The sequence below is a fragment of the Carassius carassius genome, chromosome 1 (genome assembly GCF_963082965.1).
Source record: "Carassius carassius chromosome 1, fCarCar2.1, whole genome shotgun sequence".
In the NCBI taxonomy this organism is placed as follows: domain Eukaryota; kingdom Metazoa; phylum Chordata; class Actinopteri; order Cypriniformes; family Cyprinidae; genus Carassius; species Carassius carassius.
In genome coordinates, this window is record NC_081755.1 from 1,660,076 (window position 1) to 1,677,597 (window position 17,522).

Consider the following 17,522-nt stretch of genomic DNA (forward strand, 5'->3'; position numbering starts at 1 on the left):
GAGCATGCTAATCAATGCTAATGAATATCTTTGGGATCATTTGAAAATTACAGGCAGGTGACTTTGATCAGGGTTGGAGCTAAACTCTTCAGCGCATTGGACCTCCAGGGCAAGATTTGAGAAAGGGGGTCCTAGGGGGTCATTTTATGACTCAGACTATTAGGTTTATCAACATTATTATTCTCTGTTGGTTCAGACAGGTTTGGTCACTATGAAGTTATCAAACAAACTGAAATAAAATCAGGAAGAGACAGAGGGAGAAGGAAGGGCTTTCCTCATTTAGTTTAAGCTAGGAGATATGATTAAGCAATTATCACTTGTTAAATAATGCAGCAGGGTCATATACCTATGGGGACTGTTACCAGGGACACAAACACATCAAGGTTAATAAAAAGAAACAATATAAAGTGTTTCTAGTCTGCTCGGGGGCCTACGTTACATTGGAACAGTATCTGCACTTAAATGTACTAGGAATGACACTGAAGAGTGGTAAAGAGGAAACAGATATTAGCATACTAAAATCCTGTATACTTCATTAAGATAACAACAGTTAATAGAACTACTGTAATCCTATACAAAGAGGGAAGATGGTGATGGTCAGATACTAAAATAAGGTAAAGGCAAAGTGAAAATAGATTTAGGTAACAAAAAGGAAAAACATAACAAATTGATAATTAAACTTGGCTGAATTTGTATATTTGAGCCAGTGCGTCCTCTCTGCTTGTTCTCAACAGCAAGTGGCCAGGTGCATGAGGATTATTCTTCTTCTTCTTGCTTTATGGCAGATTGCAGACTTATAGGAGCATTATTGATTGATTGATTGATTGATTGATTGATTGGACTTTATTAATCCCACATTGGGGAAATTTCTGTGTTACAGCAGCTCAAAAATAAAAAATAAAGTAAGAAATACAAAAATATAGGGAATAAAAAAATAGAATATAATAGAATAGAATAAGAGTGGTTACAATAACAGTAATAATGATGATTAGAAAACAACTGTATTCACACAATAACCAACCTTATGTAAACAGACAGTATATAAATACAAATATACAATTATACAAATAAGTATAATGTAAATGAACGTAGGTTACATATTGCACAATTGTAGGTGACATACGTAATAAATAGATAAAGAAATACACATAATGCCGAATAATTGTCCGGTGCTACTTAAAGTTCAGAAGCAGCTTGCAGTGCTGCATTATGATGTTGCATTAAAAAGTCTGACTGCTGCTGGAATGAAGAACCTGCGGAAGCGCTCCTTCTTACACTGAGGGTGCAGCAGTCTGCTACTGAAGAAGCTGCTCAAGGAGCTCACAGTCTCATGCAGGGGGTGAGAAGTGTTGCCCATAATAGATGTCAACCTGGCTAACATCCTCCTTTCCCCCACCTCCTCTATGGTGTCCAGAGGGCATACCAGAACAGAGCTAGCCTTCTTCACCAGTTTATTAAGCTTTTTCCTGTCCCTTTCTGTACTCCCAGCTCCCCAGCATGCTACTGCATAAAATATTGCAGATGCCACCACAGAGTCATAAAAAGTTTTTAACAGAGACCTGCACACACCGAAAGAACTCAGCCTCCTCAGCAGGTGGAGACGGCTTTGGCCCTTCTTGTACAGGACATCTGTGTTTGTGGACCAGTCTAGTTTCTTGCTAAGGTGAACACCCAGGTATTTGTATGTCTCCACCATCTCAATGTCAACACCCTGGATGTTCACCGGTGTAGCACCAGGTGGCCTCCGGCGAAAGTCAACTACCATCACCTTAGTCTTGCTGGCGTTGATGTGAAGGTGGTTTGACTCACACCAGTTGACAAAGTCCCCGATGACCTCCCGGTACTCCTGGTCATTCTCCTCTCCAACCCTCCCAACAATGGCAGTATCGTCTGAGAACTTCTGCATGTGACAGCTGCTTTTGTTATACCTGAAGTCTGCTGTATACAGGGTGTAGAGAAAAGGAGCAAGCACTGTCCCCTGTGGTGCTCCTGTGCTGCTCATCACCACATCAGACACACAGTCCTGGAGCCTCACATACTGTGGTCTGTCCGTGAGGTAACTGATGGTCCATGCAGACAGGTGTTGGTCAACACCAGCCCCCAATAGCTTCTCCCAGAGCAGTGATGGTTGAATTGTATTGAAAGCACTGGAAAAATCAAAAAACATGACCCTCACAGTGCTCCCAGTGCTCTCCAAATGTGATAGTGCTCTGTGTGAAAGATAGATGATGGCATCCTCCACCCCTATGCCTGGTTGGTAAGCGATTTGTAGGGGATCCAGTTCTGAACTCACCACGGTTCTCAGATGTCGTAGTACAATCCTCTCCAAGGTCTTCATCAGGTGTGAAGTTAAGGCAACTGGTCTGAAGTGATTGGGCTCCCTGGGATGTGCAGTTTTTGGAACTGGAACAACACACAAAGTCTTCCAAAGGACTGGAACTCGCTCCAGACTCAGGCTCAAGTTGAAGATGTGCAGGATGACTTCGCTGAGCTGATCTGCACAATCTTTAAGCATTCTGGGGCAGATTCCATCCGGGCCCAGTGCCTTTCTTGCCTTGATCTTTTTTAGCTCCATCCTCACCTGATTGACTGTCAGAGAGAGGCTGCTAGAGGGAGGTAAAGAAACTCCCGACAGGTCTGAAGTCTGGTTGGAAGTGGGAGGAGAGGGGGTAGAATCAATTCTATTGAAAAAAGGATTTAATTCATTTGCCCTGTCACAGTCACCAGAAACAAAGCCTCTGCCACTGACTTTGTTCTGACCAGAGATGGTTTTCAGACCCCTCCAAACCTCCCTTATGTTGTTTTGTTGGAGGCGTGACTCCAACTTCTTCCTGTAACTGTCTTTTCCTTTCCTAATCTCCCATCTTAGTTGTTTTTGGACCGTCTTCAACTCTTCTTTTCCCCCAGATTTAAAAAGTTACTGCCACCTATCTCTCAAATGGACCATTGACACTCTATCAATGGTCAATTGTACAATTGTCTATAAGAGGACGTGCTCAGGAGAGCTCTAACAGTTTGAATCAGAATCATGAATCAGAGGTAAAAAAAAAAAAGGATATAAATACTGTTATTTCATTTTGTGTCTTTACACATCAACGTATTGTCACGAGCCACAGGGTTTAATTCGGTTTTGTATGTGTATTTTTTTTCATTGTATGTTTTAGTCGTGATTCCCATCCACTGACATAATGGGACTGATAAGACTGCAACGGTTTGGGTTCATTTTCATTTTTTGGTTAACTATTCCTTTAACACTTGTAAATAACATGCTTTTGTGATCAGATTTGGCTTCTTGTCACAGAATGAAGCAGAAAATATATTTTATACTGTAATAAATTCTATGTTGATTAGCAATTGATTATAAATATACATAATTCTAAAAAAAAAAAAAAAATTACCTAAAATGGCTTAAAGAACACAGATTAAGTGTAAATTAAGTGTAAACTTAAAACATCTTTACTGTGCATTCTCTCACTAAATAAGCATCAAATAATTCAGTGCAATGTTCATTACTTCATGCAGTTCTCCATTTTATTTATAAGCATTTAGTTACATTGTGGCATAAGGCAGAAATTAAACATTTTGAAAAGTTATCAGTAAACGGAATGGCACAATGCCACCAAACAATTGAAATTAGAATGTCTACTACAATTTTTAAAACTATGGTAGACAGTCGGATGTGGATATATATATGATCTCCTGTATCCACATTTGACTGTCTACCATAGTTTTAAAAATTGTAGTAGACATTCTAATTTTGATTGTTTGGTGGCATTGTGCCATTCCGTAAACAGATACATTCAGTTGTGGTGTGACCATAGTCTTAATTTCAAACAGATACCTATTATATGGCTATTCTCTACAACCACAAAAAATCTTTCTCACTTTCATGACTTCTATTGATCAAAGTTAACAGGCCTTTCTCCAGAGTGAAAATGTTGGGCGATTTAAAATAGCTTCTTTACGTAAGCTTTGTCACAGTCACACTCTATTTCCAGGATGATCTTGAAAGGTCTCTCTCCAGTCTGAACTCCTCTGTGAATCTTCAGGTTTCCTCTGACTGATAAACATTTTGCACAATGATGGCATAATAGTTTTCCCCTGAGTGAAATCTCATGCGAGTTTGTTCACGATTCCACACATATTTCATGTTAATCTTAAGATTTTCTATTTGTGAGAAGCTCTTCCCACAGGCTTCTCTCGAGTGTGTTGTTTTTTAATGTGGGAATTGAGGCTACCTTGATGACTGAAACTCTTTCCACACTGAGCACATTTACAGCATTTCTCTGCTAAATGAGTCTTGATGTGGTAATTAAGGCTTACCTTACGTATGAAACGCCTTCCACACTGATCACATTTGAAGGGTTTCTTTCCAGTGTGCCTAATCTTGTGACACTTAAGGCTAAATTCTGTTGTGAGGGTCTTTCCACAACGGTCACATGTGAACAGCTTTGGTCCAGTATGAACTCTCATGTGGTAATTACGGGTGCACATATGTGTAAAACTCTTCCCACAATACTTGCAAGGGTAAGGCTTCTCTTGAGTGTGAACTCTCGTGTGGATTTTAAGGTTTCGTTTTCCAGAGAACTTCTTTCCACACTGCTCACATGTATAAGGCTTCTCTCCAGTGTGAATGCTCATGTGGGTATGAAGGGTGCTTTTCTGTGTATAACTCTTTCCACACTGCTGACAGGTGAAAGGCTTCTCTCCCAAGTGAGTTCTCATGTGATTTTTAAGGTGTCCTTTTTGAGTGAAACTGTTTCCACACTGTTGGCATGTGTAAGGCTTCTCTCCTGTGTGAGTTCTCATGTGATTTTTAAGGTGTCCTTTTTGAGTGAAACTGTTTCCACACTGTTGGCATGTGTAAGGCTTCTCTCCTGTGTGAGTTCTCATGTGCCTGTTAAGGGCACCTTGTTGAGTGAAACTCTTTCCACACTGTTGGCAGGGAAATGGTCTCTCTCCAGTGTGAACTCTCATGTGCATTTGAAGTTTTCGTTTTTCACCGCAACTCCTTCCACAGTGATGGCAGGTGAAAGAGCTGTTAGATTTAGTTTTCGGAGCCCTTTTTTGTAAAGATGTCGTTTTAGTCTGTGTGGATTTTTTACCAGTTATTAAAGCATGGTTTTTCTCATACTGATCTGTTTGTTCCATTTCATTCAGATCTTGATTCTCCTCTTTCAGCATCAACAGGTCTAAAGCAAAAAAAAGACATACAAGTTATGTCACAGTTTGAAGCCACAAAGCAAATGTAGTGATATTTACTTTCGCCAATCTAGGAAGGTAAAATAGTGTATGATAGTGTGATTGGTACGTGCGTCACCAATGATGTTATGATGTTTGGATCACATCACATGGATTTGCATAGTTGAGATTACCTTTTAGGGTTTATGGATCCTGCGGATAGCGCTCGAGATGAGCAGAACTTTAGGGAATGTGTGCCTCCATATTTGGATTCTCATTTTGCGTTTGTCTTAGCAAAGAGCATAAACATTCAGAGTTACGTGCTCATCGTGATGAGTCATGGAGCCTAAACTTGCTCATGTAAGTTCTCGAGTAAGTGCTGAAGTCTTTGTTTAGGAATCTGCTATTCCTGGTTAGATGTGTTCCAGTGTGGAGACCGCTTCCCTTTTAGAGTTTTTAGATTGTGGTCTCTTGCCTGGACTGTGCCGTCTCCCCTTCAAGGTTTGTAAATAGATGGCCCACTTTTATAGCCTGGGCTATCTTCAGCCCTATCTGAGAGAACTGCTATTCGAGGTTAACTGTGTCTAGCCCTCTAGTGCTATGGTTACTGCTTACATCACACTTGATCTTAGACTTTATTTGAATACAACTACCTGTGGCTAGATACCTTCTACTGCCATTGCAGTGAGCCCTATCATGGAGTGGGCCCCTTTTCCTAGAGCCTAGGTATCTGAGGATATTTATGTGCTAGCTCAGTGATCGCTCCCCTGCTTAGGGATTTAAGTAGCTGTCTTTTGAGCTCTTATCTAGACAGAGCTGTCTCCCCTCTTTGGATCGTAAGTAGATAGCCCACTCCACGTGGTCTGGACAGCTCTGTAGAAAGGCTGTCTTGGCTTTGTTATGCGTGTCCACAAGCCTTCAAATTTTAGAAAAAGTTGTCTCTGCTCAATTGAGCTCCTTCCTGCAAAAAAAATTATCTGTATGAAGAATTTCAACTACAAATTACAAATTACTTGCTTCTTGCGTCAGATCAAGGCTGCATCTCATTGCTAGTTTTACTTGATCTTAGTGCTGCGTTCGAAACCATAGATCATGACATACTTATAGATCGAATACAAAACTATACAGGTATTCAAGGGCAGGCTCTAAGATGGTTTAGATCAGGGACAGGCAGCTCTGGTCCTGGAGGGCCACTATCTTGCAGAGTTTAGCTTCAGCCCTCATAAAAACTCACCTGCCTGTATCTATCTAGTAATCCCGAAAACACTGATTGCCTTGTTCAGGTGTGTTTAATTAGGGTTGGAGCTAAACTCTGCAGGATAGTGGCCCTCCAGGACCGAACTTGCCCATCCCTGGTTTAGATCCTACCTGTCCGATTGCTACCATTTTGTTTAATTAAATGGGGAGTCATCTAATTTATCACCAGTAAAATGGAGTGCCACAAGGATCCGTCCTAGGTCCCCTTTCTTTTTTTGATATACATGTTGCCCCTTGGTAATATTATTAGAAAATATATACATATAGTTATGCTGATGATACTCAGCTATATACCTCAACGAGACCAGATGAAACTATATTAAATTCGGATAAGACAAAGATTTATTGGAACAAAAAACAGTACACAGAATCTTGTAGATAACAATTTGCAACGAGAGGAAGTAGCAGTGTATCCGTCTAAAGTCATATATCTGGGTGTTATATTACAGAAAACCATATTTCCCATGTTACAAAAACTGCATTCTTCCATCTTAGAAACATTGCCAAGATACGGAACATGTTACCCTTTTCTGATGCAGAAAAGCTAGTTCATGCATTCATGACCTCTAGACTGGACTATTGTAATGCACTTCTAGGTGGTTGTCCTGCTTCTTCAATAAACAAGCTACAGTCCAAAATGCAGCAGCTAGAGTCCTTACGAGGTCAAGAAAATATGATCATATTACCCCAATTTTACAGTCTCTGCACTGGCTACCTATTAAGTTCTGTATCAGTTACAAATTATCATTACTTACCTATAAGGCCCTAAATGGTTTAGCTCCTGCGTACCTAACTAGCCTTCTACCACGTTACAATCCATCACGCTTCCTAAGGTCACAAAACGCTGGACTTTTGGTAGTTCCTAGGATAGCAAAGTCCACTAAAGGAGGTAGATCTTTTCCACATTTGGCTCCCAAACTCTGGAATAGCCTTCCTAATAATGTTCGGGGTTCAAACACACTCTCTCTGTTTAAATCTAGATTAAAAACACATCTCTTTCACCAATTATTCGAATAATGCATTTCTTAAATTGTGACTGCAGTTGTATCTGATCAAATGCGCATTCTTATTTTTATCTTGGTTTAAACTAATTAATTTTACTTTGTTGGATCAGCATCTATGCTAATTATGTCTCTATTTTGTTTCTATGTTTTGCCACGGGATGTTTACACAAGCTCCAGTCTGGATGCAGAACACCTGAGGAGATGATGCTGACCCTCAGAGCACCTCAAATGATGCTAACCCTGAAACAACAAACAGAACTGACAAATATTGCTACAAGTGTGACTGCATCATATAATTATTGCTGTTAATAATGTTCGTCTGCGCGCACAAACTGACAGTGACCACTTTAAGCTACTACTAAATATTGTAGAAATGTAATTTTCTGTAAAGTTGCTTTGTAACGATTTGTATTGTAAAAAGCGATATACAAATAAACTTGAATATAGGCTAAATTTCATTCCAGATTAACATTTAAAGGTACACAACAATTACAGAAAACATATATTTTTTAGGGGTCTATAATGCCACCAAAGAGGTTTTTCATCATTAGGGACTGAAACAGGGTGGTTAGAGACATAATAGCAGAAGGTGCTGCTGTCAATCTTGGACATAAGGAGGTGTAATAAGGAGGCCCTCCTCCAAGCTGAACCAGGGACTTTTATTCCTGTTCCACACTGCAAAAAATGCTTTAAGCAGAGTTTTTTGGGGGTTTTTTTCAGGCAAAATATCTAAACATTCTTAAATCTAGAAGGATTTTTAGGCAAGTAAAAAAATTATCTTGTTTTCAGAAAAAAATTACATTTGGTGAGTTTTTGCTTGAAATAAGCAAAATAATCTGCCAATGGGGTAATCAAAATAATCTTATTTCAAACAGAAAACAAGATTCCTGGCCAGAGCAGAGAGACGAGCTGATAAGACTATGGCACAGAGGAGCTGGGCTTCCTGTTGGACCACTTCTCCACTGTGTTAACAAGGCCACTAATTCTTTATAGTAGAGCATTAAAAAATAGTATCAAGGTAGATCAATTTTACACACCAAGAATTATTTACGTGTTCTGATGATAATGAACCCTCAATTGCCTCGTTTAACTTATTTTACTTGTTTTTTTGTACTGGCCACATAATTTTTTTGCATCTACGAATGTGTTCTTTTACTGTAATAAATAATGTCATAACTCTCTGAACTTAAGATACTGCAGATTGTAATTTCTGTGAGTTAAGTCTATTTACTATCAAGGTATTTGTCAGTAATACAGTTAAGATTGCATTGTAGGTTGATTCAAGGTGTATCCCTAAATTCGTTTTGCTTGTGCTCCTAAAAATGTTCAGGCAGGGGCTACAGTGCTCCTTGTAACAATAGCTAGTCTGGAGCCTTGCATGAGATTCAGAGTCAAATTTTTAAATGTTCACCATTACCACATAATGCAACAAAGATTGCTGAAGTCAACAGATTTTACTAACAGACCTACTAATCTCTGGGTAAAAATAACATTATAATGATGCCATCTTTATGAAGCCATTTTTACCACCTTGTAATTTGTCACTGAAATCACACTACTAAAATATTGGATTACTTTGTAAATATTCATCCATGGCATTAAATGTTTTGCTTTCATCACTAAACATGTTTATCTTTCTTCAGAATAAATTAGCAAAACCCAAAATTTTAGCTGAGGACCTTGAGTTGAGTTGACACTGAAACATAATTAATTTCTTTACAGCTGGACATTTTCAAATGTGTGAGTTGAGCTTTGTGAAAGAAACGAACCTGTTTGTTCCTCAATCTCTTCTTGTTTCAGACTGAACACTTCTTCAATCCTGATGTCTTCACTCTCCTCTTTAATAAACGCCATCTTTATATCAGTGTGTCACGAGGATCTCAGTCTCTTCAGCAGGACTTTCTCTGTTTAAGATGAAGAGAACAATGAACAGAGAGCAAAATAAACCCCAACTAAATCTCTCCATCAGCTCCCTAGTTCAGTAGTCAGCACACTAGTTTAGTAGTCATCAGACTAGTTCAGTATCAGTGGGTCACAAGGATCTCAGTCACTTCAGGATTTTCTCTGTGTAAGAAGAGAACAATGAACAGAGCAAAATAAACCCAAACTAAATCTCTCCATCAATGCGCGAGTTCAGTAGTCAGCACTACTGATGTGCGGGTCTGCTTTTTTTCCAACCCGTGGGCCCCACTTTTCTGAAATTATTTTGCCCGCCCTGCAAATAAAGTAAAATTTCTTGACCCGACCCGCGCATAGGGGACATCACGGAAGTTACGTTGGTGCTTAGACGTTCTTATTGCAACCTTATCAAAGAACCTAATAAAATATGAAAATATATATTCCAAATATTTAATATAGGCTATAGGGAATTACACTACGTGAACTAATATTTTAGGTGAACGAATCATTCTTGTTCATGTAATCCATTGATTCATATTTCTCATTCACTGAAGTTCCTCCATACACAGCAGCGTGCGAGCTCGGCGCTATTAGCAACGCATGTGCAGCTCGTGAACAGCTCTGTGAACGGTTTCATCCTGTCAAAGAGATTTGTTGAATGTAGTGAACGAATACGATCTTCTCATAGGTGAACGAGTTGAATGAACTGATACATCTCGTTCGAGAATTAAATGAATGAGAGTATACCAGGTCAGTCAGCCAAGAATGGAATCTCGATCAGTAATCAGCAGATACAAAGCACAGTTATTGGTGCACATTCACTTGTTTTCGTATTTAGCATACAGAACATAACTCCACGTTTAATCCCAGATTTATTAATGTGAATATATTATATATGAACTGTCTTACCAAACAATTAAAATGTTTAATTATGCAAGAAAACCTTCTGCTTTGTTCATTAAAACAACTTATTTAGACTATTTATTTAATGTGATCATACACACACTTCAATAAAGCCAAATCAGTTTTGGTCACAAGTAAATACATTCGTTGACTTAAGGCATACCACAAGACACTCTTTTCCACCACCTGTTGTGGCGTATGTGTGTAATATGAAGAAATGGTCACTGAACAAATCAGGTGAACGAATCTTTTTGGTGAACGAACTGAAAAATAAACAAATCTCTTGAAAGAATCTAAATTTCCACCTCTAAATTTCCAACACTAAATTCCACACAACATAAATGGATGTTTTTAGTGACCCGCCCCGCAAATAAAGTGCCAATTTCTTAACCCACACCGTCCCAACCTGTTCAGTAGTTCAGTAGTCAGCACACTAGTTCAGAAGTCAGCACACTAGTAATGAAGTCAGCTCCCTAGTTCAGTACTCAGCACACTAGTGCAATAGTCAGCACACTAGTTCAGTAGTAAATACACTAGTTCAGTGGTCAGCACACTAGTAAGGAAGTCAAGATTCAAGATTTTTATTCGTCACATACAAAATTATATAGAGCATATATAACCAGCAGTAAAAAATGTGAGTCAGGTCCGCTCCATGGACAGTGCAATTATTAAAGAATACAACACAGATGAAAATATACATAAATATAGCTATGGAAGAATTGAATAAAAGTAAACAATAAAAATTTAAAAATAAAATATAAAATAGATGTATATTGTATAATTAAATATAGAACGCAAAATAATGTGCATGAAAGTAAACTGTAGTAAACTGTTGATCCCGTTTTAAACTTTAGTTAGTGTGTAATGTTGTTGTTAGAGTATAAATAATATCTGTAAAATTCTAAAGCTCAAAGTTCAATGCCAAGCGAGATATTTTATTTAACTGAATTTGCCTACAAAAAAAAAACGATCCGTTTGGACTACATCCCTCTAGTTCCTGCAGTAATGACGTCCCTAAAACAGTTTTTGACTAACCTCCGCCCACATGAATACACAAAAAAGAGGGCGTTGCCTTGTTTCGTTCCGACGGAGAAGAGGAAGAGCTGCGTTTGTGTTTGTCGCCATGTCGTCGAAACACTGTTATTTTCATCTTTTCATCCAATCATCTTTGTTTGGGCTTCCCAGGGACGCTGTACTTGGAGATCAATGGTTACAATTTATGTTTAACTCTGTTCCCGAAAATTATAATCCACATGTAAAACTATGTGCAGCACATTTTGCTGAGGACAGCTTCCTCAATCTCAATCAATTTAATGCCGGATTCACACAAAGATTATTCTTGAAAGATGGAGCAGTTCCCTCTTTGTCTGGAGAAGGCGTTGTTTATGGACCACAACCGGTAAGTGTATTTTATTATTTAAGTTGGTGCGTTTAACAGTTTCTGTAACTTATTACACAAAGGGCAACGCTGTTTAGCTTTGTTAACGATGTTAGGGCTGTGCAAAAAAAATCGAATGCGATTTTCACGCGCATCTCGTCAGTAAAAACACTCCTGTGATTATAAGTACATCTCCAGCATTTTTCAAAAACAAATCCTGCCCACTTGCTTCTCAAAACTAGCCCAATCGCTGGTGTCGAATCACAACACAGGAACCGCTGGCCCAATCAGAACTCCTTATGTATTTCTGAAGGAGGGACTTTATAGAACAAGGAAGTCATCAGCCCGTTTTTATGACAGTGAAAACAGCTGTCTACAGATAAGTTTATTGTGTGAAAAACACTGTGTTTTTTTACACGCGAAACATGAACATGTTATATTGCACACTGTAAACACAATCAAAGCTTCAACAAAGCGCGAAAAACGGGACCTTTAAGATACACAGGGTGTACAATGTGCATATGTGCATTATACTGTAGTCTTAAATATTAAGATACACAGGGATGTACAAGAGGCAAATGTGCAAACAGGTTGACACTGTCAGTATGTCAATCTGAGGTAGTGAATGATGAATAGCTTACTGATAAAGTGTACATTAAGTGGAGACATGAAGATGTTAAGAGGCTGGTTTTGAGTTTAGGAGCCTGATGGCCTGGGGGAAGAAACTCCTCCTGAGTCTCTCGGTTTTTGCCATCAGGCTATGGAAGATGGCAGCAAAGTGAAAAGATGTTTACTGGGGTGGGTGGAGTCCGTGATGATTTTAACAGCTCTGCTTTTGCAGCGTTTGAGGTAGATGTCCTGCAGAGAGGGGAAAGCAGACCCGGAGATGCGCTCAGCTAAGCGCACAACACTCGTCTTGACTGGAGCTGTTCCCATACCACACTGAGATACACTGCGTCAATACACTTTCTATGGCCCCTGAATAGAAAGTTTCATGATTGCTGGTGAGACCCTGAATTTTCTCAGCTGTCGCAGATGGTACAGTCTTTGCCTGGCTTTATAAACCTGTGTTTGAATGTGAGTAGTCCAAGTCAGGTTCTCGGGGATGTTTACACCAAGGTACTTGAAGTTGTACTTTAATTTTGCTCACATTCAGAGAGAGACAGTTGTCCTGTGCCCGGTTGCATGAAACTCCTTAAGCTAAGAAATCCCTTAGATATAAGGTTAAGGGTACCCTTAGTGAAACTTGGGTTGCAAGAAAAAACCCTAAGGGTTTCCTTAAGGAACTTAAGGCTGTTATTAAGTTTTTCCCCTTAATCATCTAAGTGTTCCCTTAAACGTTGCTACAAAGTCCTTAGTGGCCATTTCACCTTAATAAATTTAAGGGACCAAAACAGCTTCCTTAAGTCATGTTAAACTCAAAATACGATGGCTGATTTAGTGTTAATTGAAGAGGAGGAAATACCAAGGCGTGTTTTTAATGATCGTAATAATCCCTTGGAGACGATGAATAGTTGATGAAAGGCTGAAAAGTATTATTATTATTATTATTATTATTATTATTATAACCACTTACGAAAACAAAAGATGTTTTACAAACTGCACACAAAAAAGAAATGCAGTTTATACATATATATGTATATGTATAGATTGTAGCGCTCATTTGCATTATTTTACCTGCTTCCCGAACTGCTTTAAGGGAACGCCTGGAATATCGACTAGAGTAGGAGAATCCTTCCCTAATATATCTTGTACCAATTTCGCTGTGTCGAATAGGTCTTGTGGCGGTGGCCCTCCTCCTTTACACAACAAAACAATAACATTGTTCCATACCAAGCGCGATACCTTTTTGATACAATTTATCAGGCACGAGCATGAACGTTACTCACCGGTCTTTCCGGATTCTTTTTTATTGTTTGCTATTTCTTTTATTGAACTCACCACTATGTTTTCATACTTTTCATAACTTCTTCTACTGTTCGCTTAACAGCAAGTTTTCTTGAATTTATTTTTTCTGTTATCTCCTACCAGGCTTTCGATTTGTGCGAATGAGTGACTGATGGGTTATAGCGGCTTTGGAGAATGTTTATTCTTTTTGTGAATTCTTCTAAAAGAATTGCCTTTTCGTCCACTGTCCAGTTTGGTTTACGTTTTTTGTTTTCTGTTATGTTTGTACTCTCCATAGCACAAATATATTAATACAAGTGTGATTTTAGCAAGGGTTTGGCTTTGTGGTTCGTTATGGTCTGTTTACTGTTAGAGGTAGTAACTATAGCAACCGCGGCGATCTTTGCCGTATGTTGTCAGAAACTACTGTGAAACGCTTAGTATAAACACTTAGGTAAGGGTGACAGTTAAGAGGTTTCTTGCAACGCTCTTAATGAAATCCCTTACCTCAGGGATTTTTTCTCCCTCAGGGAAACCCTCACTTGAGGAGTTTCATGCAACCGGGCACTGGCACCTTGATGTGAGTTTCTCTACTTCATCCGAGTATGCGGTCTCATTATTGTTGTGAATGAGGCCAAGAACCACAGTATCATCAGCAAATTTGATTATAGATGTGGAGCTGTGCGAAGACACGCAGTCATGTGTGTAGTGAGTTTAGAAGCTAGCAAGAGACTCATTAAAAATTGATGTACCATATTTTCCGCACTATAAGGCGCACCTTCAATGAACGGTCTATTTTAGAACTGTTTTCATATATAGGGTGCACCGGATTATAAGGCGCATAGAATAGAAGATACCGTAGTCAAACGTTTGACTGGGTTTGCGTTATGCATCCACTAAATGGAGCTGTGTTAAAGGGAATGTCAACATTTTGACAGAGCGCCTTGATCCATATATAAGGTGCTCCGGATTATAAGGCGCACTGTCGTTCTTTGAGAAAGTTAAAGGTTGTTTAAGTGCGCCTTATAATGCGGAAAATACGGTAAACAAACCAGCGAGCTGATCAGTGCAGGACCGCAGAATACAGCCAGAAATCCCATCAGGTCCAGCTGCTTTCCTTACAGTCACTCGCTTTAGTGAAAAAAAAAAAGTGAAAGTGACGTGACATTCAGCCAAGTATGGTGACCCATACTCAGAATTCGTGCTCTGCATTTAACCCATCCGAAGTGCACACACACAGAGCAGTGAACACTAGAGCTGAAACAACAAATCGATTTAATCGATTAAAATCGATTATTAAAATAGTTGTCAACTAATTTAGTCATCGATTCGTTGCTAAATAATTTATTTGCCATAAACGGCTTATTTCGTGCATATTTCAAATCTGCGGTGACCAAAGTGTGGCAGTAATGAGCCACCGGAGGATTTACTCAGCCAGTACAACAGGAGAAGTAGCGAATAGCCAATAGCTGGCCTCGTTTTATGTCACGTGCTTCCCGAACGGCGTCTCTGCAGCATTCAGCAGGATGTGGAAGTACTTTATTTTGAGCCTTCAAAAAAGATTAACCTGTAAACTCTGCACTACTGAACTGTTTAAGGGACCGTTCACATATCGCGTCTTTTGCGCGCTCATGGTTGTTATTTCCAATGTATAATGGAAGCGACGCAGTCGCGACGCACCCGTTTTTCCAGGCGCGTGCGCACCGCTTCGAGTTAAAAACATTTCAACTTTTCAGAATGCTGCAAGCGCACCGCGGGTCATGTGACAAGAACTAAATAATCAGCTTCATCCTTTCCCGTAACAACGTTAAAAGCTCAGCCAAGATGAAGGAACAGCTGATCATAGCTGTATATGGATTCCCATTTTGAAATAAATTTAGTAGCAGAGCTACTGCAAGCGATTTTTTGAGCTGCAAATCCATTTATCCTTTGCTGAAATTTCCGCGTCTTCAAGGAGAGAGCACGTCATGGTTGCTTAGCAAAGGCAGACGCCTCAGGGGCGCTTCTGCACGAGCGCTTTGGAAAGAAGGAGAAAGCGGCGCGCCTAGCGTTTTCCACGCGTTTTTAGGCGCGATTTGTGAACGGCCCCTAAGACTTTCATTTGTGCAGATTCTCCAGTACAATGTTGTTTGCAAATGTTTAGTCGTAAAAGCTGATAACATTGCTTTTTAACAGTTAACATTTAAAGCTTTACAAACATGTTCTGTGATCAGTTTGTCGTTTACCAGTTCATAATTCAGTCGTGCAGCCTAATTATGACTGAATGAGAGAGGTAAATGTTTAAAGATATTTGAAATGCACTTTTTTTTCCTAAGTATTCACTGCTCTTTTTCACACAGCAGGTTTTTTGTGTGTCCGTTTTTTCTGGACAACCTTCTGATGGATTTTACTTTAAATTGTGAGTTCCATTCAGGTTTCATGCCATTGGCACTTTATTCGAAGGATTGTTTACAATTTCTCAGCATAAGCTATAAAGCTGTTTCCCAGTAAATAATAAAATACAACGCACTGCAATCTTATTCTGTTTTATCCTTATTCTTCGTGAAAATATGTTCTGAAAGATTCCTTAATAAGCTTTGTTCAGGAACTACTTAAGGAGCTCTAAGGACTGCCATGGTGAAAACATTATTTGAAATCTCCTTGTGAAATTTGCTAGAGTATGGGTCAGTGTTCTGATTGCAGAAGAGTTTGACAATGCAAAATTATTAAAATCTCTTAAAAATCTATGCTGAATTATAAAGACCCTTTATTAATAATTTACTTTGGGGGAAAAATGGGAAAAACTAAAATATAAGTACATAAACCGATTAATCGTAAAAATAATCGACAGATTAATCGATTATCAAAATAATCGTTAGTTGCAGCCCTAGTGAACACACACACGGAGCAGTGGGCAGCCATTTATGCTGCGGTGCCCGGGGAGCAGTTGGGGGTTCGATGCCTTGCTCAAGGGCACCTAAGTCGTGGTACTGAGGGTGGAGAGAGCACTGTACATGCACTCCCCCCACCCACAATTCCTGCCGGCCTGAGACTCAAACTCACAACCCTTCGACTGCGAGTCCGACTCTCTAACCATTAGGCCACCACTTTAGTGTCCTCCAAACCTCGTCCTCCGACACGGTAATCACATGACGATCGCTGCTCTGACTGCTGCTTCCTGACGCGCTGATTGGCAGACTCGCACTCCTTAGATTGTTTTCAAAGCAGCCGTAGAAAGTGTTTAGCTTGTCAGCCAGCGACGGATCTGCTCTCACCTCTGCAGAGGATTTATTTCCAAAGTCACAGATGGTCCTTAGTCCCTGCCATGTGCGTCGGGAGTCATTTAGCTGAAAATGTGACTCTATGCGTTCCCTGTATCTGTGTTTGGCGGCTCTTACTGCGCGTTGGAGAGTATAGCACGATGCTTTGTACTCACTCATGTTTCCTGACAGAAGACCAGCGTTGTAAGCAGCAGATTGTTCTGTCCACCCACGGTTTCTGATTTGAGAAAGTAAGTAAAAAGTAAATAAAAACACATTCTAAGCGGAGTGACCTGGACGGCGACCAGACTAGGCAGCACCATCTTGGTTTGAGTCAGCACACTAGTTCATTAGTCAGTGCACTAGTTCATTAGTCAGTGCACTAGTTCAGTAGTCAGCGCACTAGTTCAGTAGTCAGCACACTAGTTCAGTAGTCAGCACACTAGTTCAGTAGTCAGTACACTAGTTCAGTAGTCAGCGCACTAGTTCAGTAGTCAGCACACTAGTTCAGTAGTCAGTACACTAGTTCAGTAGTCAGCGCACTAGTTCAGTAGTCAGCGCACTAGTTCAGTAGTCAGCGCACTAGTTCAGTAGTCAGTACACTAGTTCAGTAGTCAGTACACTAGTTCAGTAGTCAGCACACTAGTTCAGTAGTCAGTACACTAGTTTAGTAGTCAGCACACTAGATTAGTCAGCGCACTAGTTCAGTAGTCAGTACACTAGTTCAGTAGTCAGTACACTAGTTCAGTAGTCAGTACACTAGTAGTCAGCACA

At 39.7% G+C, this 17,522-nt stretch overlaps 1 protein-coding gene across 4 annotated transcripts in view; it reads right to left on the reverse strand.

Annotated features, from left to right (window-relative positions):
• Positions 1 to 3,849: 3,849 nt before the first annotated feature.
• LOC132138271 (gastrula zinc finger protein XlCGF8.2DB-like) overlaps positions 3,850 to 17,522 on the reverse strand; it is a 61,160-nt gene continuing 47,487 nt past the window's right edge. For all 4 annotated transcript variants that reach the window (XM_059547665.1, XM_059547672.1, XM_059547682.1 and 1 more), the window contains exons 2-3: positions 9,212 to 9,346; positions 3,850 to 5,192 (exon numbers count right to left, since the gene is read on the reverse strand). In XM_059547665.1, coding sequence (XP_059403648.1) covers positions 4,168 to 5,192; positions 9,212 to 9,296 — 1,110 coding nt within the window. In that variant the 5' untranslated portion in view covers positions 9,297 to 9,346 and the 3' untranslated portion in view covers positions 3,850 to 4,167. The remainder of the gene's footprint in view (positions 5,193 to 9,211; positions 9,347 to 17,522) is intronic.